Source organism: Prionailurus bengalensis, chromosome E2 (assembly GCF_016509475.1).
Source record: "Prionailurus bengalensis isolate Pbe53 chromosome E2, Fcat_Pben_1.1_paternal_pri, whole genome shotgun sequence".
Lineage (NCBI taxonomy): Eukaryota > Metazoa > Chordata > Mammalia > Carnivora > Felidae > Prionailurus > Prionailurus bengalensis.
This window is the reverse complement of record NC_057352.1, coordinates 13,884,088-13,906,041: the sequence shown is the minus strand read 5'-3', so window position 1 is coordinate 13,906,041 and position 21,954 is coordinate 13,884,088. Positions and strand designations below refer to the sequence as shown.

The 21,954-nt window shown below is 58.8% G+C and overlaps 2 protein-coding genes and 1 long non-coding RNA gene across 3 annotated transcripts; 1 reads left to right on the top strand and 2 right to left on the bottom strand.

Annotated features, from left to right (window-relative positions):
* The first annotated feature begins 49 nt into the window (after nucleotides 1-49).
* On the top strand, nucleotides 50-18,522 carry BCKDHA (branched chain keto acid dehydrogenase E1 subunit alpha). Its single transcript, XM_043598825.1, has 9 exons — nucleotides 50-190; nucleotides 7,594-7,776; nucleotides 7,883-7,969; nucleotides 11,706-11,814; nucleotides 14,595-14,756; nucleotides 16,351-16,557; nucleotides 16,752-16,893; nucleotides 17,099-17,270; nucleotides 17,980-18,522. The coding sequence occupies exons 1-9, from the start codon at nucleotides 83-85 to the stop codon at nucleotides 18,148-18,150; spliced, it is 1,341 nt and encodes a 446-aa protein (XP_043454760.1). The 5' UTR covers nucleotides 50-82; the 3' UTR covers nucleotides 18,151-18,522.
* LOC122494004 lies at nucleotides 8,512-10,902 on the bottom strand. The gene is made up of 3 exons (XR_006300084.1): nucleotides 10,790-10,902; nucleotides 10,015-10,123; nucleotides 8,512-8,758 (listed from the first exon to the last, which is right to left on the bottom strand). It is a non-coding gene; the product is annotated as an uncharacterized LOC122494004 (long non-coding RNA).
* A 363-nt stretch (nucleotides 18,523-18,885) lies between the features above and the next one.
* Nucleotides 18,886-20,803, bottom strand: B3GNT8 (UDP-GlcNAc:betaGal beta-1,3-N-acetylglucosaminyltransferase 8). Its single transcript, XM_043598826.1, has 2 exons — nucleotides 20,702-20,803; nucleotides 18,886-20,337 (listed from the first exon to the last, which is right to left on the bottom strand). The coding sequence occupies exon 2, from the start codon at nucleotides 20,303-20,305 to the stop codon at nucleotides 19,112-19,114; it is 1,194 nt and encodes a 397-aa protein (XP_043454761.1). The 5' UTR covers nucleotides 20,306-20,337; nucleotides 20,702-20,803; the 3' UTR covers nucleotides 18,886-19,111.
* Between the last annotated feature and the right edge of the window lie 1,151 nt (nucleotides 20,804-21,954).

Sequence of the window (21,954 nt, the reverse complement as noted above, 5' to 3'; positions counted from 1 at the left end):
TAACATTTGAATCAGGTTCATAAAGGGGCAGCCTCAGTCTAGGAGGGGAGGGGGGCGGATCACTGAGGAGTTGTTAGCGAAGATGGCGGTGGCGGCTGCTGCGGCGAAGCTCCGGGGCTCAGGTCGAGGCTTGGGCCAGGCTGGCGTCCTGCTCCTGCGGCGGCTTGGTGCTCGGGGGCTGGCTAGATATGTGAGTTCCCGGGGCACTGGGAGCTTTCCCCAAGTGAGAGTAGGGATGTCAACGCCGATTTTAGGGTGTCAGTTCTGTGCAGGGAGCGAAGGAAGGGCTGTCACAGAATGGAAAAGGTCTGGAACTACTCGGAGAGGACACTCAGGAACAACTTCCTCAGGAGAGGAAAGGCGAGGCAGCTCCATTGTGGGCCCCGAGGAAGGGAGACAACTTGGAGAGAGGGAGTGGGTTCCTCATTAGTTGCCACCCATCCCCACCGGAGGCCGCTTGGAGGGGCACGGGAGGAAGGCGAGACGTTTCTTCGCAGGCATTAGAGAGTGAAACTGCCCGAGGAAGACACTTTCTTCTCGGTAAGGATCCCCCCTCCCCCTTCCAAAAGGAGGAAAGAGATCAGGTCCCCCAGCGCGGGCTTTTATAGTACTCTTCATTTCCCTGTTCCTTTACTACTGTTCTGATTTTAGAATGAATTGCGTAACAAAGTCTTTTGATCCTGTGTCCTTGATCTAATGCCAGAACAGGAACCTTGTCCGTTTTTGTCACTCAACACAGGAGACCAGGCGATCAATAAAATTTTGCCGGATTAACTAAGGGAGAAGAGGAAGGAGAGAGGTCCAGACAGGACACCCCCTTGCCCAACTGAGTCGCTGTTGAGAAATGCCTCAATTCTTTTCAAAAGGGTTAGAATCCCTTTGGGTTGATGCTGCTGACAGTAAGTTCACACAGCAGAGATCTAGCTGGAAAGCCCGTTTAGAGGGAGAGAGGCATTGGGCTGCGGAAGAGCCATGAACTAAAATTTCACAGATAGAGTAATGTTTCAGAAAGTGAGTTCATATTCCTAGTCACAGCTTTCCAGCTGTGTGGTCTTGGGCAAAGGACTGCTCCTCTGGATCTCTCCAAGGGGGTGCATTTCCCCCTTTCTAAAATGCGAACAGTGACCACCTCATAGGGTTGTAGTAAAAATCAAATGTGTCAAGTGCTAAGACCTGGACCTGGTATTTGATAAGGGCAATAGCAGTGTTGGTCACTGTGGAAAGTGAGGGTGGAGGGAAGGGACAGAAACTGACCTTGGCGACCAGGAGAAGAAAGGTGACCTTGGCAGGACCTGGGTTGGTGAGGGCCCTTGGAGGGAAATCTATCAAGATCTTGTGGGGTTGGGTCTGACCCCCTGATCCCTAATCCTTTAGGAAAGGAAGATAAAATCTGTGGGAAGACCCTTCAGGTAGGAGGAGGGTGAAGAGGATGGGCCAGGGGTGAGGGGAGGGGACAGAGACTGGAAATGGAGTGTCTTGAAGCAGGTAATTCTGAAAGGGCTGCTGGAACAGGCTGGGGGTGGGGCAGCCTCCTGCCTTTGGGCTATTCTTTGTGGCTTTTTTTTTTTTTTTTCCTGTGCAATCAGATCTGCAGGGCTGATCTCAGTCCAAATAGTCCATTGGCTGGCAGTGGGGAGGACTGGGGCAGAAAGTAGGGAAAGGTCATTTATGGCTGATTAAATCTTCCTTCCAGGTTCAGTCTCCCTGCTACCTTTCTCTCTTGACTCCCCTTCTTTATTTTGTGGGAGTATAATAGGATGGGGGATTTTTTTGGAGCAGCTCTTTCAGAGTACCTACTTTTTTTTTTTAAGTTTATTTTCATTTTGAGAGAGAGAGTGGGAGCAGGGGAGGGGCAGAGAAGGAGAGAGAGAACCCCAGACAGGCTCCCATACCGTCAGTGTGGAGCCTGATGCGGGGCTCGAACCCATAAACCGTGATATCGTGACCTGAGCGGAAACCAAGAGTCGGACGCTTTTAGAGTTCCTGTTTGTTCTCCCCCACTTTTATTTCTCCCACTTGCTTTTTTTTTTCTTCCTAAGAATAAAAAGGAGCCTTTTTTGAGTGGAGGGAAGGAGTAGGAGCATTTAGTTAAGGAAAATTGTAGACCCGGAGCTGTCTGCTAGAACATTTTGCGATGATGACCGAGTTCTAGATCTGTGCTGTCCAGTACAGTAGCTGCTGGCTACACATGGCTACTGAGCACTCAGAATGTGGTTAGTATGGCTCAGGAACTGAAGTTTTCATTTAATTTTCATCAGTCTCAATAGCCACACGTGGCTGGTGGCTGCCATCTTGGGCGGTGCCGTCTTTGCGGATCAAGGCAGATCCCAGGGATAGTGGTTTGGGGGAAGGTTGAAAGGCTGTGTTGTAGTGGATGGATGGGTCGTGGGGCAGGCTGGGGCTACCTGACTTCCATCTCTGCCTTCTTGCCTCTCCTTTCACCATGTTCTTGACTGAACGCCCCGTTGCTCGGGAGGTGTCTGCCTGATTCTCCCTCCCTTCCCCCTGCAGTTGATAGCCGGTGTTTTCGTGCTCAGGGGAAAGAGGAGAGAGGCAACTTAATTGTCAGGGAGTCCTGAGTTGGTTTCTCAGCCACCACCCCAAGAAGCAAGTGGGACCCTGTCCAAGTCATTTCACTTCTCTGAGCGTAGCAAGTGGGGTGGGGTGACTGGAGTCTCTACTCTTGGAAGTCAGGGGGCACCTCGAGCTCAGTCTGTGTGAATTGTCAGGGATGTTGTTTCTCTGACCCCGCTGTCCGGGGGCAGCCTGTTGGGGACTCCAGTGCTCTAGTGCCCTGTGCAATATCTCCCAAGTGGCGGTGCCCAGTGTGTGTTGAGGCATGAATGGAGATGGTCATTACTGGTCTTCTAACCGTACGGGTCCATCTCCTCCTTGGCTGGTGTCTTGAGCTCCCCCCCCCCCCCCCGCCCCGGATTCTTTTTTCACATCAGGAAGCCCTTCCTGGTTTACACTACCAAACTCACACCGTTATTATACGTAATACAGTCACATGCCAAGGTATTAGTAGTTTTCTCCTGACTTGAGTGGGGAAACTGAGGCTCACGGGGTGAGGTCTGAACTTGGAGTTCAGGACTCTAAAGCCCCGTTTCTCCTCACAGTACCAGGCTGCCAGGAGAAGCGATTGGGCTTCGGTTTAAGTCTTGCAGTATCCTGCTCCATCTGGTCTTGGCACGTGTCCCCAGCTTCTGCCTGGGGCCCTTGGGTCTGGTGAGATGCTGGTGTGGAGGCGCCAGCCTCAGCCCCCCGTGCCCTTCCCTCCCTGTGCCTCAGCCCCACTGGCCCTTTTTCCCTCCTGTGGATGAGCTCCTTCCACCTGAAGGCCTTTGTAGGACGATGGTCCTTCGATGTCGGCTGACAGGCCACTTCCTCGGAGAAGCTTTCCTGGCCCCAACACCAGTGTCCATCTGTAAAATGGGGCAGCGGCAGCACTTCCCTCAGAGAGATGGGAAGGTGAAAGGAAGTGGCTCCTAGGAAGCAGTGGCCACATTTCCCAAGCACTCAGTAAGGTCTCAGGAAATGGGGGCTGTAATTTTTCTCCAGGGACAGTAAATCTGGTATGGTCAGGAAAGGATGGCCTCCCTCAGGGCCTTCCACTTGCAGTGCCTCGGGGGGCACAGTGCTGCTAAAGCCCCTGGGTTTGGGGGGGCCCTGGCTACCCTCGATACAGAGGACGCGGTTAACCGGCACCATCCACAAAACCTTCCACGGCTGGACCCCACCTTTCTCTCCAGCCTCCTCAGGCAGCTGTAGTCAGGCTGGCTGGCTTCGCATGCTGACATCACCCCTCACGATCTCCCTGCCCTTAGACGAGTCACTGAACCCCCCTGAGCCTCAGGGCCACCCCTGTTGTACTGAGGTGAGACAATAGCGCCTGCCTCACCGGGTGGTGCGGAGAGCATATAGGCACCAGGAAGTGTTTTGCGTGGCCCCGACTTAGCTGTTGTTACTAACGAGTTACTGTTATTAACGTGCTGCAGCCTTACTGGTCCCCAGGGTCCCACACTGCCAGGCTCTCCCCTCTTGCCTCAGCCTTGGTAGTTCCCGGGGACTGACGCCTTCCTCCCCCTAGCCTCTGCCTGGCTCACCCCTGCTGGTCCAGCAGGTTGGCGTGACTCCCCTTCTCCAGAAAGCTTTTCCTCATGTGCCCTCTGATGCTGGTAGCAAAAGTTCCCCCCTAGAGCCATAGCGGGTGCTCTGTACCCACGTCACCCCAGACCTGTGGTAGTAATTCTTGTCATTTCCACAAGGGGACGCAGGTTCAGGGAGCCAAGGTGACGCCGCCGGAAAGGGAGAGAGGCCCTCATGCTACCCTGCCGTGTGGCTGACCACCAGTCTGTCCTGCCCCAGTTGTCACCTGTGTGTTCAGTGTTGTCACCCATCTCACTCTCTCATCTCCAGCCTGTACAGGGCCCCGCGTGGACTATTTGGTAGCTACCTGCTGGACAATAGCGATCATCAGATATGCTTGTTAGCTGCTCGTAATTGCTGAGTGTTCGTTATGTGCCGGGCACTGGGCTGAACACTCCGCACACATTGACTCGTTTAATCCTCCTGGTGATCCTTGAGATAGTAACTCATCCCAAGGATGGAAGAGGAAACAGGCTCAGGGAGCTTTAGGTACACAGCCAGGAGGCAGCAGACTACTCCGCTGGGAGTCTTAACCTTAGCCTTGGTGCCAGAGGGAGTGGCTCCATGGGGGCACCCCAGTACCTGCAGGGCAGACCGGACCACCCAGAGCTGGCCTGTTTCCAGTGTGGTGGGAGGGGATGTGGCAGCAAGGTTTGGTAGCCTCTGCCATTGTCAGTTACTGGCCCCCGCCAAAATCTGAGGAAAAAGTAGGTGGAGTCACATCCTTCCTCTGGCGTTTTACCACCCCTCCCATGGATTGCATTTCCTTGTGGCTGGCCTCTCACCCAGTCAGCTCGGTAACCCTGGGGTAGGTACTCCAGCATCTTCTTGGGCCCAGGAAGGAAGGTCCCCCTCCCCCAAGCCCGCAAGGCCCCAGTCCAGAGCGGGGGTGCGCCGGGGTGCCCTGATGGCGGCTCTCCAGCCTCTGGAGGCAGGCAGAGTCCTGTCCTAACAGCCCAGTCTGTTCTCAGCCTGTAACCCTGTCCTCTGCCCCCTGTGGGCCCCTCACCGAAAGCCCTGCTCTTCCGTGGTCTGTCTGCTGCTATGGTCCTGTTCGCGGTGCTGCCCATCCTTCGCTCCAGCTCTTCCCAAAGTGCCGGCCACTTTGTGTTCCCCGTTTCCTACCTGTCAGATTTGGGTTTTTTCCCTTTCTACCAAGCTCATAATGTGTCCCAGGCCTGTGCTGAGCCCTTTGTGTGTCTCATCTCAGGAACTTTTCACAACAGCCCCATGCAGCCTTCTTACAGATGAGGAACCTCGCAGGGACAGTGTGTTTTGCGTAGAGCCACTGGGCAAGCTAAGATACCGGCACCCAGGTCGGTCAGCCTCCAAAGCCCGTGAACTTAACCGCTCATTCATCTGTCCCTTCAATAATGGCCTGTTGAGTGCCTGCTGTGTAAACCAACCCAGACACGCTCCCCGCCCTCCGGGAGTTTGTGATTTGTGTGGGAGGCAGACAGTTGATCCTCTGGGTGGATGGAGAGGTCCGGCCGTGGGTGCTCAGCCCGGGCTGCAAGCGCTCAGCTGCTTCCCCTGCGAGCAGAGGGGAAGTCTGCCATGCTGTTGGCAGGCCTGGACCTGCCCTGCCGTTGAGAGTGTAATTTCCTCTATTTCCTCACAACCATAAATGCAGATAAATGCACTGGTGCTCACGCTCCCCCGCTGGATCCTTGGATGCTTCTCCGCAATTAGAGGAGGAGGAGTGGGGGACACACTTGGGTGCACACGTGTGAGATCCAGCGCATGGCAAACTGGGTCATTCTTGTCTGGCTCCTCTTGGAGGTGAAGCCACAATCGCTAGCGGTCACGGGAAGTGAGCTGTAGATGGTGGAAACCGGGTCAGCTGTGGCTGTTGGGTTAGGAGTGTGGCTTGGGGGTCTGAATGCCTGCCCCGCCTGGGATGGAAGCCCGGTCTTGACTTACCCACTTTTAGCTCTGGTGCAGGTGATTTTACCTCCTTCAGTATCTCCGCTTCCTCAGTCCTCAAGGGCCACGGCAGAGAGTCTCTGCCTCAGACATGCGCTGAGGGCTCATTGAGATTGTGGGCACAGAGCTCAGCTGGCAGCCCGCAGGTGCTTGATAAAGGGGAGCAGCACCAAGACGAGAGACCAGTTCACGGCTGCCCAGCTCCAGAGCTGAGAAGTGGGGTGGGCTGTCACCCTGCAGTGCCTGAGGCTTCTCATGGCCTTTTCCAGGGCTTTCCCAGCCCGCTGAGGAGGTGGTACACCCCCCACCAGCCACTCTGAACTCCTTCTAGGTTCCGCAAGCGACACGCAAGTGACAGGCCATCCCTCACGTCCTGCCTTTTGCGTGTTCTGTGCCCCCGGCCTCTGGTGCTCTTGCCCTGACTCCTAGCTGTCCTCCAGCTCTCCTGCTTTCATGCTGCTTCCTCAGAGAAGCCTGGCTCCTTTCCATTCTGCCACACTCAAGGCTTCTCCTGGGCAAATACGACTCAGCCTCAGCTGTACTTGTTCAGCAGCTGTCTTCCCTGCTGGGCAGCAGTGACAGATGTCTGACTTCTCTAAGGTCCCCCAAACCTAGCACAGGGCTTGGAACAAAGCAGGTGCTCAAATATTTGTTGAATGAGTCGGTCTGGGCCTGGAGGGTGGGGGTTAGGACTGGAATGGAGAGGCCACTGAAGCATGGAAGTTGGCGGGCGGCGGGGGTGGGGAGACATTCTAGTAAAGAGCCAAGTGTAGTCATGTGGTGGTCGAAGTGATAATCCGTACTTGTCTGAGTGTTTGCTGTACGACTTACAAGTATGCAAGTACTGTTTCATGTGCATGATCTCACCTGAGCCTCACGACATGTCTGTGAGGTCGCCTCCCTTTTACAGATGGGAAGGGAGAGAGGTGCAAAAGGGAAGTCGCTTTCCTGTGGTCACCCAGCAAAGGGTTTGAACCCAGGCAGGCTGACACTTCAGAGCTCACAGACTTACTCAATTCTGGGTGGCTGCCTGCTTGTACAGGGTCAGCGAAGAGCCTGTCTGGCTGATTCAAGGGTGCTGGGGGAGGGTGTGCCTGTGATGCCTGCGATGGCGGTGGGAGATTGAGAGAGGGTATATCTGGCCAGACTGGGGAGGCCTTGAATGCCAGGGTGAAGCGTCTGGGCCTCTGATGTAACAGCTGCTAGTTCTTGATCTGCCTGCTACTTTATTGGGGCATTTAGTGTTTACAACTACCCTGTGGGTTAGATGTTATTTTCGCCCCAGTTTTACAGATGAGGAACTGAGACATAAAGAAGTTCTAGTAACTTGCCCAAGGTCATACATCGAGAAAGTGGCAGAGCTGGGATCTGTACCCTGTGCATCAGGCCCCAGGGTCCTCTGGGGCCTGCCCATACTGCCTGCCTCTATGAGGTTGAGCCAGGGGAACTTCTGCTGCTCCTGACATGGGTCTCCCCACCCTCACCCTCACCCTCACCCTCACCCTCCTCTCTCCCCAGCACCCCCAGAGGCAGGAGCAGCAGCACTTTCCATCCCTGGATGACAAGCCCCAGTTCCCCGGGGCCTCGGCGGAGTTTGTAGACAAGCTAGAATTCATCCAGCCCAATGTCATCTCTGGGATCCCCGTCTATCGCGTCATGGACCGGCAGGGCCAGATCATCAACCCCAGCGAGGATCCCCACGTGAGAGGCCCCCTCCTTCCCACCCTGTGCCTCCCACACCCAGGCCCCTTGTCCATCTCCTCTCTGGTCCCACCTGGCCTACATCTGTCTGTGCCTCCACCTGCAGCTGCCCCAGGAGACGGTGCTCAAGTTCTACAAGAGCATGACTCTGCTCAACACCATGGACCGCATCCTCTACGAGTCCCAGCGGCAGGTGCGTGGAGACAGGCTGGGGAGGGAGGCTTGGAATTACCTGAGGTCGCCCTGCCTGTGTTCGGGCCAGAAGATAACTCCCAAGGAGGAGAGGGTAGAATGGAGATCCTTTGTCTTGGAGTCCTTAAAGTTGTTGGAGTTCTCTCTTGGTGTTCTGGAGGGAGAGTGTGGGAAGGGTACTGCCCACGGGCAGAAGGATGGGCCAGATCACTAAAAATATCTCCTGTGCACCTGGCTGGTGGCCTGGCTGTGCCAAGAGAGTACAGGCAGAGAGTACCTGATGGGCCTTCCCCTTGGGAGCTCACAGCCCTGAAAAACAGGGTGACCCTCTGTGCTTCCTGGTTTGCCTGTGTCAGATATGCCGTGAGCCTCAGCAGTGTTTGTGTCAGTGGGCAGAGACCCAATCAAAGCAGTGTTAACAAAGAGGCAATTTATTGACTCAAATAATTTCCAAGTTCAGAAGGTCTGGTTTCAGGCACAGCTGGATCCAGGGGCCTCGATGTTCTCAGACCCATTTCTTTTCTCCCAGTGTCTTTTCTACTCTCTTTCACCCTGGCTTCCTTCATTATTAGGCAGCAGTCGTTTCTGAAGGTTTAGGCTTGAGGAGAAGTGGCAGAGAAGGGATCAGGGGGTGGGCTCTGGAGCAGGACTGTGCAACCAACGTCTTCATCTGTCACTCTGTGGCTCTGCGGCCCTGGGAAAGTTGCTTAATCTGTCAGGTCTTCAGTTTTCTCGTCTGTACTTACTTCATGCCATTGGCTTAAGGATTGACAGTGGCACATGTGATGGCCTTAAAAAGAGTGAAACTGACGTTCAGCCAGCACTCAGTAAATATTAGCTTTATCGTATATCATAACCCTGTTTATCATAACCCTGTCAGCCTCACAATGATTATCCTCTCTGCTGAGCAGTGGAAAGAGAGTGTCTGCTCCCTAATGTTCCAGCAAAAGTCCAGGGCCAATGCTCACTGTCCGGGCTTTGGTCACAGACCCTGCCTTCGACCAGTCCCCAGCCAGGAGGACCATGCTCTCATCCCCAGGAACCAAGTGAAGAGAGCAGTGAAATCCGTCCTTCCCAGGGCTCTGGGGTTCCTGTTGGAAAGGGGGAGAAGAATGGTGGGTGGTGGGCCTTTGTGCTGGGTCAGGGGTAGATGGGCTTGAGAGCCTGCATTTATGTTAAGCCCCCAGGCCATCCCCCTGTGGACTAAAGCATAAGGCCCACTGTTCTGTAGGACAGGACCGAGCAGACTCTCCCACTCTCCCACTCACAGGGCACTGGGTATGGGTTCTCCAAGGCAGAGTAGTAAGTACCTTTGCCCTGAAACCTGCCCAGAAACTTCCCTGGGCTCCCCCAGCCCACAGGGTCAGGTCTGGCCCTTCCTGTTCCACTGTGGCCTCGCTCCCTCTCTGCTCCCCTCTCCACAGCCTTACCGCCGGGCCAGGCCATCCCTCCCCTGCCTCAACGTGCCTGGGTCCCTTCATGCCTGTGTGGGCTACATAAACGGAGCTTTGGAATCCAGTGGATGTGGGTCCAATCAGAGGTGTGACTTTGGGCAGGAGATTTTTCTTGTCTTTGCCTTAGTTTCTTCAGTATATTAAAAAGGGGGGATGGCGAGGTTGGGGCTATCAATCCTCACTTCTGTGAGGCCCAGCGCATAAAGCCCCTTGGCCGTTGACTGCCACAGAGAAGGCCTCAGTAAGATCAACTCACCCGTCAAGGCTCAGCTTGTGCTAGCTAGGTTTCCCGTTGAGCTGTAAGTACCAGACCTCCCCAGGCCCCTCCCACCCCAGTCCCAACAAAAACAAATGCAGTAGTTTAAACAGATTGCTAGGTTTTCCATCTTGCATAAAAGAAGTCTAAAAACAGGTGGTCTGGGGCTGGTCTGGTGGCACCATGATGTCACTGGATACCCAGCTTTGGCTTCTAGGGCCCTTCAGGATCCAAGTAGCCACTGGAGCTCCCTCCATCCCACCTCGTTCTAGGCAGGAAGTGGAAGGAAAGTGACAGGTCAGACGTGGCGTATCTCAGCTGTCTTCCCATACCCACCTTTCTAGAACTTTGCAGGCAGCCCCACCCAGTAGCATCTGACACTGCATAGGTTGCTCTCAGCTGCAAGGAGGCCGCACTGTGGTCTCTTCATCTGGGCGGTTGCTGCCTGTGGAATGAGATCTCTGTTAACAAACAGGAAGAGGGATAGGATACTGGGTAGGCAACCAGCGACCTCTGCCACTCGCCAGGCCCTGTTTTCCTGGATGGGAGGGTGCGCAGGCTCCTCCCCACACCACCCTTGACAGCCCTCCCAGGCCTTCAGCACCCAGCATCTGCCCACTTGGCTCTGGGAGGCCCATTAACTTTTAATTGGCTCCCCACTTAGAAGAAAGCACTAGCACTATTCATCTATTCTCCCGCCATGACAGGAAGCCAGGCCTGCAGAACGCATGAGGACTGGGCGGTGGCCGTCCCTCGCGTCCCGGCGTGAGCGCTTTCACTTTACACGTGGTCCTGGGGAGCTCAGTTCTGTCTGTGTGCCAGGGGTGCCCCAGATCGCCAGCCAGACTCTACCTCGTAGCCCCAGATCTACTTGGCTTCTTGCCTGGGATGTCCCACACCAAATTCAGCCTGTCCAGACATGACCTCGGCATCTTCCTCCCTCAGGCCATTTCTCAGTGGAGGTTGCCGCCACCCACCATTTGCCCAAACCAGAGACCTGCATCTCATCCCTGCTCCTTTCTCTCCACCCCGCCATCACTTTCTCCTGTCTCATTTACCCTAGAAATCCATTCTGCTGCTCAGCACCGTGTCAGGAAGCCAGACTTCCTACCTTTCTGCTCCCCCATCGTGGGCGAGTTGGCTTTCATTCCGCACTTATTGCCTCATTTTCGCAAGACGGCTGCCACAGGTCTGGCCTCATGGCCGTGTGCAGGGCGGGAAGAAGGCCTGGCTCTAGCTCCCGTGGGCCCTTTTGTCGAGAACGCAAAAGCAGACTTCTCCTTAAGTCTCTGGCTAGATCTGTGTCCCGTGGTCACCTCTGTAGGGGAGATTGGGAACCTGGCTTTTCCAGGCTCTAGGGTTGGGGGGCCCAGGAGAAAGGAGCCGGCCAGGGCATCGGTGTGGCCAGCCTGTAGGGTCTGTCGCTCCCTGGCACTCTGACTCTGCTTCTTAAGGCTCGCCCAGCAGCTCCTCTGCCTGCCCCCTGCCCCTCCCGGGCCACCGCCCCCTCTGGCCTGGCTGGCTGCACTCCGTCCTGTCTCCACCACCCGTTTTCCACATGGCAGCCAGAGAGACCTTTCTAAAATGTTGCTCCCTTGAGAAGAACCGTGGGTACAGTTCTCAGGGTAAAGTCCAGGATGCGGATCATTCACTATGGTCCTGGGCACTGCCTCTCCCTGTTGGTCTGTCCCCACCCCTCCCACTTTCTGCCCCAGCCATTCTGGCCTCGTGGCCTTTACTGTTCCCTCTGCCTGGAAACCTCACCTTTGCTCGGCTCAGGCATTTGACCCTGAGGCCCCTCTGTGGTGAGCCAGACAACCGGCTTGGCCTCCTATCGCATGGCCCTGTTGCTCTGGCTTCAAGCAGTCTGGCAGTCCCTCCAGGAAGACAGGAACTCCGACCTGTCCTGGCCCAGGAAGTGTGAGGTGATTAATGAAGTCTCCAGAAGTTGGTCAGTTATCTGGATGGTTCCCTGTCATTGCCCAGCATAACTGAGCCCGGGCCTCCGGGCCCTCCTGCACCCCCAGGGCCGGATCTCCTTCTACATGACCAACTATGGCGAGGAGGGGACACATGTGGGGAGTGCGGCAGCGCTGGACAGCACGGACCTGGTGTTTGGCCAGTACCGGGAGGCAGGTATGGCTGCCCTGCGGAGCAGATGCTGGGGCCCTGGGTCTGTGGTCCCCATGGAGGCGAGTCAGGCCCAGTCCCTCCCGGTGGGAAGGCGAGGCCCACGTTAGCTACCCTGTGTGCTCTTCCAGGAGCAGCGTGATGCCAGGGAGGTCTAAGGAGCTGGAGGAAGAGCTTTTTGAGCAGGAATGAGCCAAGCCAGGGGCAGGAGTTTGTGGGGCTGTCTGGAGTCCAGGCAGTGTTGTAGTGAAGAGCCCGTGCTCCCGACCGCTCCGTGCTCTGCTGGTTACCAGCTAGCAGATTTGGGGCAAGTTGCTTCTCTTCTGGGAGCCTCCATTTTCTGGTCTCCAACGCGGAGTTAATGACGGTACTGCCACCCCTGCCCTGAGGGATACAAGCAGTGTGCAGTGAGGGCGGCCTGGCTACAGGTGGACATGCACAGGGACCCCTGTCCACAGCACGGGACTCTCTTGGCCTCTCCAGGCTCTGTGTCCTTCAGGGAGCAGAGCAGATGGGAGGGCCTGGAAGTGCCAGCCAGGAGCTTCTCACTCACTTCTCGCTCACTTCTGAGCGAGTGAGTGACAGGACGGAAGGAGCCGAGAGATGAGGTTGTGAAGCACCCTCACGGGGTGAGGCCCCTGAGGAAGGTCCCGCCTGGACAGCCTGGACAGCGGCAGGGGGTGCGTGCTCAGTGGGGAGGGAGCCACACAGACCTGCACCCGGTCCCGCCTCTCTCAGTCTGAGGATGCTCACAACAATAGCTGACACTCACTGGGGTCTTAAAGGCCAAGGTGCTGTTCCACGTGTGGGAAGCAGTGGAGGCTCGACCTCATTTCACCTGCCCCGACCCCACTGCAGGAAGGAGTCCCCCGGCAGCCGTGTTTCCTGTCTGTGCCAGGGCGTAGGAAGCCGAAGAGGCTGAGTCCCCGTGCCCAGGCCACACGCCTCCTGAGGAGGGGAGCAGGGGTCTCCCGGAGTCAGCCCTCGCTCCTCCGCCCCGGCGCTGCCCGCCGTGGTGCTGCCCACGCAGGGCTGTCTGGTATAAACCAAGGGTGCGTGTGGTGTGCGGACCGTGGCACGGGGCTCATAAAAAGGATCTTAGAGGCGGCACGTGTCCGTCTAGCGCAGTAACTGCCACTGGACCTGGGGTTTCCTGGTGCAGAACCACCTGGGCCCAGGAATCTGGATTTGCACTTCCCGCCGGCTCCTGCCCCAGACCGCGGGTGCTCCCGGGGTGGACTGTGGACCCTGGACCACGCTGTGGGGAAGCCCCCCGCCACACACAGCCCCCTTTTTCTGCTTCAGCGGAGCGCCTCCTCTTTGATCTGTTTTAGGTACAGCGTGGCCACACTGGGTGTGAATTTGTGTTGTGTGACAGAATCCCACATCCAGTTACGTGAAAGGTGAAGGCTGAAGTCTTCCCAAATACCCTCACCCCAACTCTCATTTTGGGGGGCGTACTTGCAGAGCTGGTTGTCCGGGCCACAGTCACCGTGTCTCGACGGTGGCTCCCCGTTAGCAGATAAACAGACAAGCCCCCCGGCGCCCTTCCCCAGGCTCCGTGCTGAAGTGTGAGCCATGTGCCATACTAGCGCTCCAGCCCGCCGGTTATGGGAGCTCTGCCTACCTCAGTGTCCTCATCTGTAAATGGGGAGAATAATCCCACTTCCCTCGGAGGGTTGTCGTGAGGATCGATCAAGTTAATGTCTGAAAAGTGCTCCGAATAAAGGCACTTGGCACCAAATATTATATTCACGTGGCGGTTATTTGGGGAAGGGGTGCTTAACGCTGCACAAAATGTGACTCCCGTGGTATGTGATCCCCAGTAAGTTGTCAGACGAAGAAAGGGTTCTGCAGTAAAGAAAAAGATTCGGAAATGCATGTGCCACCTCTACTCTGTAATGCTCAGGTTCTGGGTGCTTCCAGGGAGGTCCTTGATCCCCAGGGCTGCCCCTCAGGTGTGGGTGTGACAATCATTCCCCTTTTCAGGCGCCAGAGTGGGTCGTTGCTCATCCCAGGGCCATCTCCACCCGCTCCTGTCCTCTGAGTTAGCAGTCAAGGCCCCCTTCACCCAGAGCAGTTCCGTTTGGTGGTGAGGTTTTGTTGGAAGAAAGGATTTTACAGCCATAAACATGTTTGAGTATTGGCTCTTTAGTTCAGAAGTTGTGACCTAGTGTGACAAATAGTATTATTTGGTTCGTATGACAATTTATCAAGTAATTTTATTAGTTGAAACATAAAAATCAGGTAGTTTCTCCTTAAAAAAAAAAAAAAAAAAGTAAGCCAGATTTTGCCTTCTTTTGAAGAACTGGGCCATCTCGCTTCCCTGAGCAGTAGTCAGATGGTCAGAACAGTGGTCTCCCTTTTGGGACGGGCCTGTGCTTTTTTGTCCGCTCACCTGCCTGGTCCCCATGAGCATTCAACTCTGCCTCCCCTGCTTGAATCCATTTCCCTGACTGTCTTTTTTTTTTTTTTAATTTTTTTTTTCAACGTTTATTTATTTTTGGGACAGAGAGAGACAGAGCATGAACGGGGGAGGGGCAGAGAGAGAGGGAGACACAGAATCGGAAACTGGCTCCAGGCTCTGAGCCATCAGCCCAGAGCCTGACGCGGGGCTCGAACTCACGGACCGCGAGATCGTGACCTGGCTGAAGTCGGACGCTTAACCGACTGCGCCACCCAGGCGCCCCTCCCTGACTGTCTTTATAGGGAGCAGGAGCCCGGGCAGGAAGGGCCGGTCTGCCCCCCACCCCGCCTGCAGGCTCACACGGCCTCCTCCTCGCCAGGTGTGCTAATGTACCGGGACTACCCCCTGGAGCTGTTCATGGCCCAGTGCTATGGCAACGCGAGCGACCTGGGCAAGGGGCGCCAGATGCCCGTGCACTATGGCTGCAAGGAGCGCCACTTCGTCACCATCTCCTCTCCACTGGCCACGCAGATCCCGCAGGGTGAGGACTTGGCCCGGGCCTGGTACGCACAGACCAGCGTCGGACCCCTGTGCGAGCCCCAGCCCTTCTGCAGCCCTTGTGTGCGGCCTTCCGGTTGGTGCTGGGGTCGGAGCGCTGGTCCGGGCTGCAGACTTTCCAGATACCCTTCATCTGGTTGTCTTCAGAGGAGGGCTCCGGTTTGGCAGGTTCGAGCTGGCACGGCCACCACCCTCTTGATTCCCCAAACGTGTGCCTGTCCCGTTTGTCCGCTCAGCAACAAACAACACTGTGTGACTGAGTGGGCACCAGCTTCCTGCCAAAGCATCGTCTGGCAGGCAGCGAGAAGAGCAGGGACTCCGAGTGTGGATCTGTGGCGCCAGAGCTGGGTTCTTGACCCCAGCCCTGCTCTGCCTCAGTCCTCCGAGCCTGACTCTCCTGAAGCTTACTCTGGAAGCCCATGGTGCCTCGAGTGGTCCGAGTTGCTTTTGTCAAAGGTGACAGCTGAGAAGCAGACCCCTCAGGGGCCAGGCCTGCACCCACACAGCACAGAGGCCGTGGGACCCAGCCTCGCTCCCTGCCCTCTGGACCCTACAGTCTGGCCGAGGGCCAGGCTGGGCCGCGGCTCTCTGCTCCGAGGTGGCCAAGATACATGCGTTGGTGTGTCGGTGGGGCTTAGCAGTGGGCTGGTTGGCAGACCCGTCCAGATGTGTTGGCTCCTGGTGCTCCGTGTGAGGAGCGCGAGTGGGAAGTGGGCAGAGTGGCTCTGTGAGAGGAGCTGGCACGTTCCCTCCAGGTGGGCAGGGTTTCCGTAAGGCTGGGCCCTGGCCCTTACCTTCCATTCGAGTACTGTTAAGCCGCCCAGCGGCCACACGTAGGAAGTCTCTGCTACGTGGGCACCATTCTAGGCACAGTGAGCCAGAGACAGAAACCTCAGTCCCGCTGGGGCTGACACCAGGGTAGAGGAAAGGAGACAAGCAGTAAGCATGAAGGTGAGGAGTCCCGCAGGGACAACTAAAGCCAGAGGGAGTAGGTGTGAGGGAGGAAGGCCTGGGTTGCATCAGAGGTGACATTTCAGCACAGACTGCGGTGGGGGTAGGGGGAAGGGAGCCATGTGGGATCTTGAGGCAAGTGCCTGCTGGACGGCCTGCTTGCTTGCGGGGCAGGTGTAAGAGAGGTCTGGAGGGGCTGGGGAGCTGCGGGGAGGGTGCAGATCCAGGGGAATCTGGGCCTTTGACTTTTGCCTGGAGTGGAAGGGGAGCTGCAGGGGGCAGGGCGAGAGTCGCTGCGGTGGAATGTCAGCCTGGTTCACATTTTAACTGACCTCTGGCTGCCCCAGGGGAGCAGGTGGGAGCCAGCGGTGGGGTGGGAGCGCCAGTGAGGAGGCTGCTGGGAGGCTGCAGGAGGTGACTGGGTGGGCATTCTGCCCTGAACAGGTGGGAAGGGGTCAGATTCTAGCTGTGTTTTGAAGGTGGCAGTGGTGTGGGTAATGGCACATCTAGGAGTCAGAGAGGAGGCCGCCCAAATGGAAGGACAGGGTGGCCATCGGCTGAGAGGCCAGAGCCTGGTGGGGGGAGTTTGTGGCTCTGCCCCTGCTCAGCCCCCTCTCCCCCTGCAGCGGTGGGGGCGGCCTATGCGGCCAAGCGTGCCAACGCCAACAGAGTGGTCATCTGTTACTTCGGGGAGGGGGCGGCCAGCGAGGGGGATGCCCACGCCGGCTTCAACTTCGCCGCCACCCTCGAGTGCCCGGTCATCTTCTTCTGCCGGAACAACGGCTATGCCATCTCCACGCCCACCTCTGAGCAGTACCGCGGGGACGGCATCGGTATGGGCCTGTGAGCTGCGCCCTCACCTGCTCTCATGCTCCCCCCCCACCCCGCCCCGCCCAGTCCTTTCCCTGTGGAGTCTGGCACAGGGGTGGTCGCAGGGATGCTGTTTTGCTTGCTCCCCTCTCCTTCCTCCCCCCTCCCCACTCTGTTCATCTGAGCCCTGGGGCCTGACCTGCCTCTGTCCCTACAGCTGCTCGAGGCCCGGGCTACGGCATCATGTCCATCCGCGTGGACGGCAACGATGTGTTTGCCGTGTACAACGCCACCAAGGAGGCCCGGCGGCGGGCCGTGGCTGAGAACCAGCCCTTCCTCATTGAGGCCATGACCTACAGGTGCCTGCCTCCTGTCCTCCTCGCTGCCTTGACAGCATCTGCCCTGCACTGGTCACTGTCCCCGGAGCATGACCCCATCACCCACACTGGCTCCCCGTCCTTGCCTCTGTTCCAGTGCCGGCCCTTCTCCCCTAGCCCGCCCCCCTCCCTCCTGAACCCACACCAGGGGGCTTCAACCTGACCCTGGGCTCCCTCCCGCTGGCAGGATCGGGCACCACAGCACCAGTGACGACAGCTCAGCCTACCGCTCGGTGGACGAGGTCAATTACTGGGACAAGCAGGACCACCCCATCTCCCGGCTGCGGCACTACCTGCAGGGCCGAGGCTGGTGGGACGACGAGCAGGAGAAGGCCTGGAGAAAGCAGTCCCGCAAGAAGGTGGGGACCCCCCTCTGTTGGAACCCAGGCCCCGGTGTGGGGGGCAGGGGGATGTTCTGGGGTGGTGCCTGGGTGAAGAACTCTGGAGGGATGGAGAGGCTGGGTTTGGGGGACATTGAACTGGGAGACTTGGGGACAGCTCCAGGGATGTCTCTAAGCATGGCCTGTGGCGTCAGGCTGCCTGGGCACATGCGTTTCTGCTGTGTCCTTGGTATGATGCCTGCCCTCCACGGCCTCCTATCTGAAGAGCGACACTGGGGTGTCGCTGTCAGAGGGTGATTAAGATTAGGTGACTTAATCCATGTGCACTGTGAGCGTCCCACTCGGGTCCAAGTGCCGCCCTCCTCGGCCTGGGTGTCTGGAGCCAGGGCTGTGTGCCCAGTGGTAAGGGCAGACCCTGGCCCGGGCCCTGAGGACATTGTCGTGGCGTACCCCCTCTTCTCCATGCCTCGGTTCCCTCCCCTCTGAGCTGCCTACTGCCTGGTTCTGCTTGTGCCAAGAGGCTGAACCGATTCCTGTACTTCGTGCAGCGCCTGGTCTTGCCGGCGAGGGGAGGCCGGGGTTGGGGGATGTTGATCTGGCTGCTGGTTCTTAGCACTATCGTCCAGATGGGAAGGCAGCAGCTCGGGGGGGTTGACCCCTCAATGGGGTCCCACAGGTCGGGGGTGGGGAGCCGGCTGCCTGTCTACTGTCCCACGTCCCTCCACAGGTGATGGAGGCCTTTGAGCAGGCGGAGCGGAAGCCGAAGCCCAACCCCAACCTGCTCTTCTCTGACGTGTACCAGGAGATGCCGGCCCAGCTTCGCAAGCAGCAGGAGTCCCTGGCCCGGCACCTCCAGGCCTACGGCGAGCACTACCCCCTGGACCACTTCGAGAAGTGAGGCCCGCTTGCCCCAGCCCACCCCCACCCACCTCAACTCCCCCGAAGGGCAGCCCCATTCTGGGGGGTGCCCAGGGAGCTGCAGGATGCCACCCTGCTTCCCCAGCCAGCCCCCTCTGAAATACTGGGGCCAGGACTCCAGCCAACCATCTCCACTCCTCCAGGCTGTTACCCTGGGTGGGGGTGGGGGGGGTTCCGTCAGCCCCCTCCTCGCCTGTTACAGTGCCTTCTCCCAGGGGCTGGGCCAGGACGCCTCCAGGACTAGAAGCCCCTCTGGGGTGGGCGTGACGGGTCAGCCTGTGGAAGTCACTCCCTCAAAGTGAGAGGTGGTCAGCAGGTGGCCAATAAACTCTCTGTGTTTGGCTCTGTGCCACTGCTGGTCTGTTTCCTGGAGTTTGGGAGGTGGGAGGAGAGCCCAGCATGACTAGTTTGGGACCTTGTTTCTCCACTCTAGATAAAGAAGGCTAGGCTGTTGAGATATCTACTTCCCCCGGAAACTTTAGCAAGCGGAGGGTCCGTATCCGCAGACAGGGTGGGGGTGGGGTCCTCCAGAGATGGTCTCTTGTTCTCCCCTAGATGGGACAAGACTGCTGTTCAGCAAAGTGACCATGAGGCTGGCAGAGCTGGCCCTGCCCGGTAAGGGTGGGGAGGGGTCCAGTGTGAATGCCGGGGTGCAGCTGGGCTCTGCTCTGTCAACTACTCTGGGGCCCCACAGGCGCAAAGACCACTCCAGGCCTCAGAGTGGGGAGTGCGTGTTTTTCAAACACAAAAAGTAGACACAAACAGTCTGTTCCCTCCGGCTGCCCCGTCCCCTGGCCCGGGAGGACCTAGGAGGGGCTCAGGCAGTCACGGTTCTAGAATTCCTCCTTCACGCTGAGGCCCAGAAGGAGAGGCTGAGTGAGAGACAGGCACCGAGGTGCAGCCAGGTCTGTGCTGCCCTCCTCTCCTCAGCTCCGCCAGGCTCAGCACTGGAGCTGAGGCTCCTGCAGCTGTTTCCAGAGCCGAATGCTACCCTGGGGGCTGAGGGGCCGCACCAGCAGCAGGTCCCGGAGAGCACAGGCGTCAGCAGTGCGGTCTGCTGGCCAGGCTGTGAGGAAGCCTTTGTGGTCCCTTGGTGCCAGGCCCAGGGCCCGGAAGCACAGGCCAGTGTAGACATCGTCGAAGGGGAAGGGGGCCACACGGGCCGCTGCCCGCAGCAGCCAGGGTGCCAGGCGCCCAGCAATGACATAGCCGCCGCCACTGGCATAGGCCGGGTATTCACCTTTAAAGAAGGATCTAGGCACGTAGAAGGGTCCTCTGGGCTTCCGCAGGGGTCTGGCCTGGGTAAAGACCTCACCCAGGTAGAGGCTTCGGGCCCATCTAGGGGGCAGGGCCCGCAGGTGGTCCAGAAGGGCCCGTGTGTGCACGAAGGCGTCATCCTGAGCCTGCAGGACGAAGCTCACGCCCGGGCAGTGTCGGTCCAGCCAGGCCAGCAGCAGCAAGTCTTTGAGCGTCCGATTGAAGGGGACGTCGAGGAAGTCCCAGAGTAGCAGGTCACTGTAGCGGCGACTCTCCCAGGCCACCAGGGAACTTAGGTCAGGCCCCCTCTCACCCTCTGGTGACCCGAGCAGGAAGAGCAGCCGGACCCCAGGAACCGGACTGCCCCACGTCTCCCTCACGGCCTGTCGCTCTGCAAAGCGCCCTGGTTCCGACTTGATGGCCAACAGAAGGTAGGGGACGTCCGTACCTGAGCAGTCGGCCACTTGGCCGCCACCACTTCTAGGCAGCCACTGGGGGAAATTCCGGCAGGCCGCCGACAGCAAGAAGCGGCGGAGGTCCTTGGGGTAGGAGGCGAAGTCTGGGATCTCTGCAGCAGCGGCAGCCCCCCAAGCCCGGCAGCCCCCTGCCTCAGCGCTGTCCCCACTGGGCAGGGACCCCAGCCGCCACTGCTGCTGGTTCCAGTATGCAGAGAGCAGCGGGCTGGTCTGGCCCAGACGGGCAGAGAGGTTAGCCGGCAGGGTGGGCTCGGGGGTGGCTGGTGTGGGGCCCAGTGGGGTGCCCTGGGGTCCCCGGTAGGCCTTGCTTAGCCAAGACTCAGATGTCCACTCGATGTACACCTTGAGGCCCAGGAGCGTGAGCAGCGCTGACAGGCAGAGAAGGCACTTGGGGCAGCGCATGACCCAGCCCAGGGAAGGGGCGGCCGCGGGAGCTGCAGAGGAGCCACGGTTGCGTCGGGGGTCAGTCCCTGCCAGCTCCTGTGCCCGCTCCCCTCAGCCCCAGACCCTGAACCCGCCCACCTCTTCGCTATTTCTGACCTTGGAATCCAGTTCCCATTCGTTCTGACACCCTGCTCTTTCCCCTGAGCCCAGCCCCTTCCACTGACCTGTTCTGCAGGCAGCACCCCCCCCCCCCCCCCACCGCACTGGGGGATTGGGGACTTGGCCTTTCCAGCCCCCCTTGGTCCACTCATCAGGCGCCAGAATCACGGGGTCAGCCCTTCCACCTCCTGGAAAGCCAGCCTCCCTCACCCTAACATTCCCCACCCCAGGGAAGGGGAGCCAGCGACCTTTTACCTCTGGGTCCAGCTCCCGCCTGCGCCGGTCCGGGCCTCAGCTCAGGCCCTCCCTCGCTCCCTCCCTTCAGCTCTCGCCAACCTGCGGTGCAGCCGTCTGAGCCCAGCCCAGCCAGTCCAGAGAGGCGGGGAGGGAGGCCTCAGGGCCCCAGGGGCCGGGAGGGGCCGGGGCGGGGCCGAGGGAGGAGAGGAGGGGAGGGGAAGGGAGGGCAGGAGGCCGACCTGAGGGTTGGGGCTCTGGCGTGTTGGGGCTGGTTTTCTGGTGAGACAGCGGAAAGGTTCAGGGTGGCCAAAGACACAGATGGGGGACCTGGCGAGGCCAGGCAGGGAGAGCCAGGGGCCTGGGAGAGTCTGGGGGTAGGGGGTGAGGCTGAGGGCCGGGCCTGAACTTGAGCTGGGTAGTGCCGAGATGGCCCAGGGACAGGCAAGAGTCCCAAAGTGGCAGAGCTGGGAGGGGAGGCGGGCGGCTGGCGCCCGGCCGCAGAGGCGGCGGGCCGTGCTGAGGGGATGGGCCGTCCGTGCCAGAGATGGGGTGTGTTGTGGCCACCGGAGGAGTCGGGGTGGGGATGGGGAATGGGCCGGGTTGGTGGAGGAGGAGGGATGGGGGAGACCTCAGGGGCAGGCGGGGGAAGAGAAAGGAGAGATGGAGGGGGAGGCAAAGAGCAGAGGACTGCAAGGGGAGAGGCAGGGGAGGGACGTGGAGACCGGGAGTGAGGTACAGGGTAGCCAGGTGCCCCTGGCGGGAAGGGAGAGAGCAGAGGCAGATGGAGGACCCTGGGGTGGGACCAAGAAGAGGGCGCCTGCGGACAGCCAGAGCCCAGGGAGAGGTGGAGAAGGGAGCTAGGGAGGAGCAGGAGGGGACCTGATGGAAAGGGAAGGGGTGGGTGAAGGGGGAGCCAAGCTAGAGGCCAGTGGAGGGTGGGGTGAGGGCACCCAGGGCCCTGGTGCTCAGCTGCCCCGGTACCTCCTCCACCCCTTTGGTGCCTCGGGTCTGCCTCACGGGGGCGGGATCCATCCCTCCCCCATTCCCCACTCCAGCCCCACCCACAGCTGCACCGTGACTCCAGGAACACTCACATCCGGCCCCCCGGGACAGGAGAGGGTGTCTGCCTGTGTTTACGTCCCTGCCCTCCGGGGGGCCTCTGCTGTTGGGGCTGCTGCAGCTGTCTGGGGAGGCGGGCAGACGAGGTCTCTTTAGCCCAGACCTCCTGGAACCTTGGGTGGCACCGAGGGCCCCTCTGAGCCCGGCCTGAC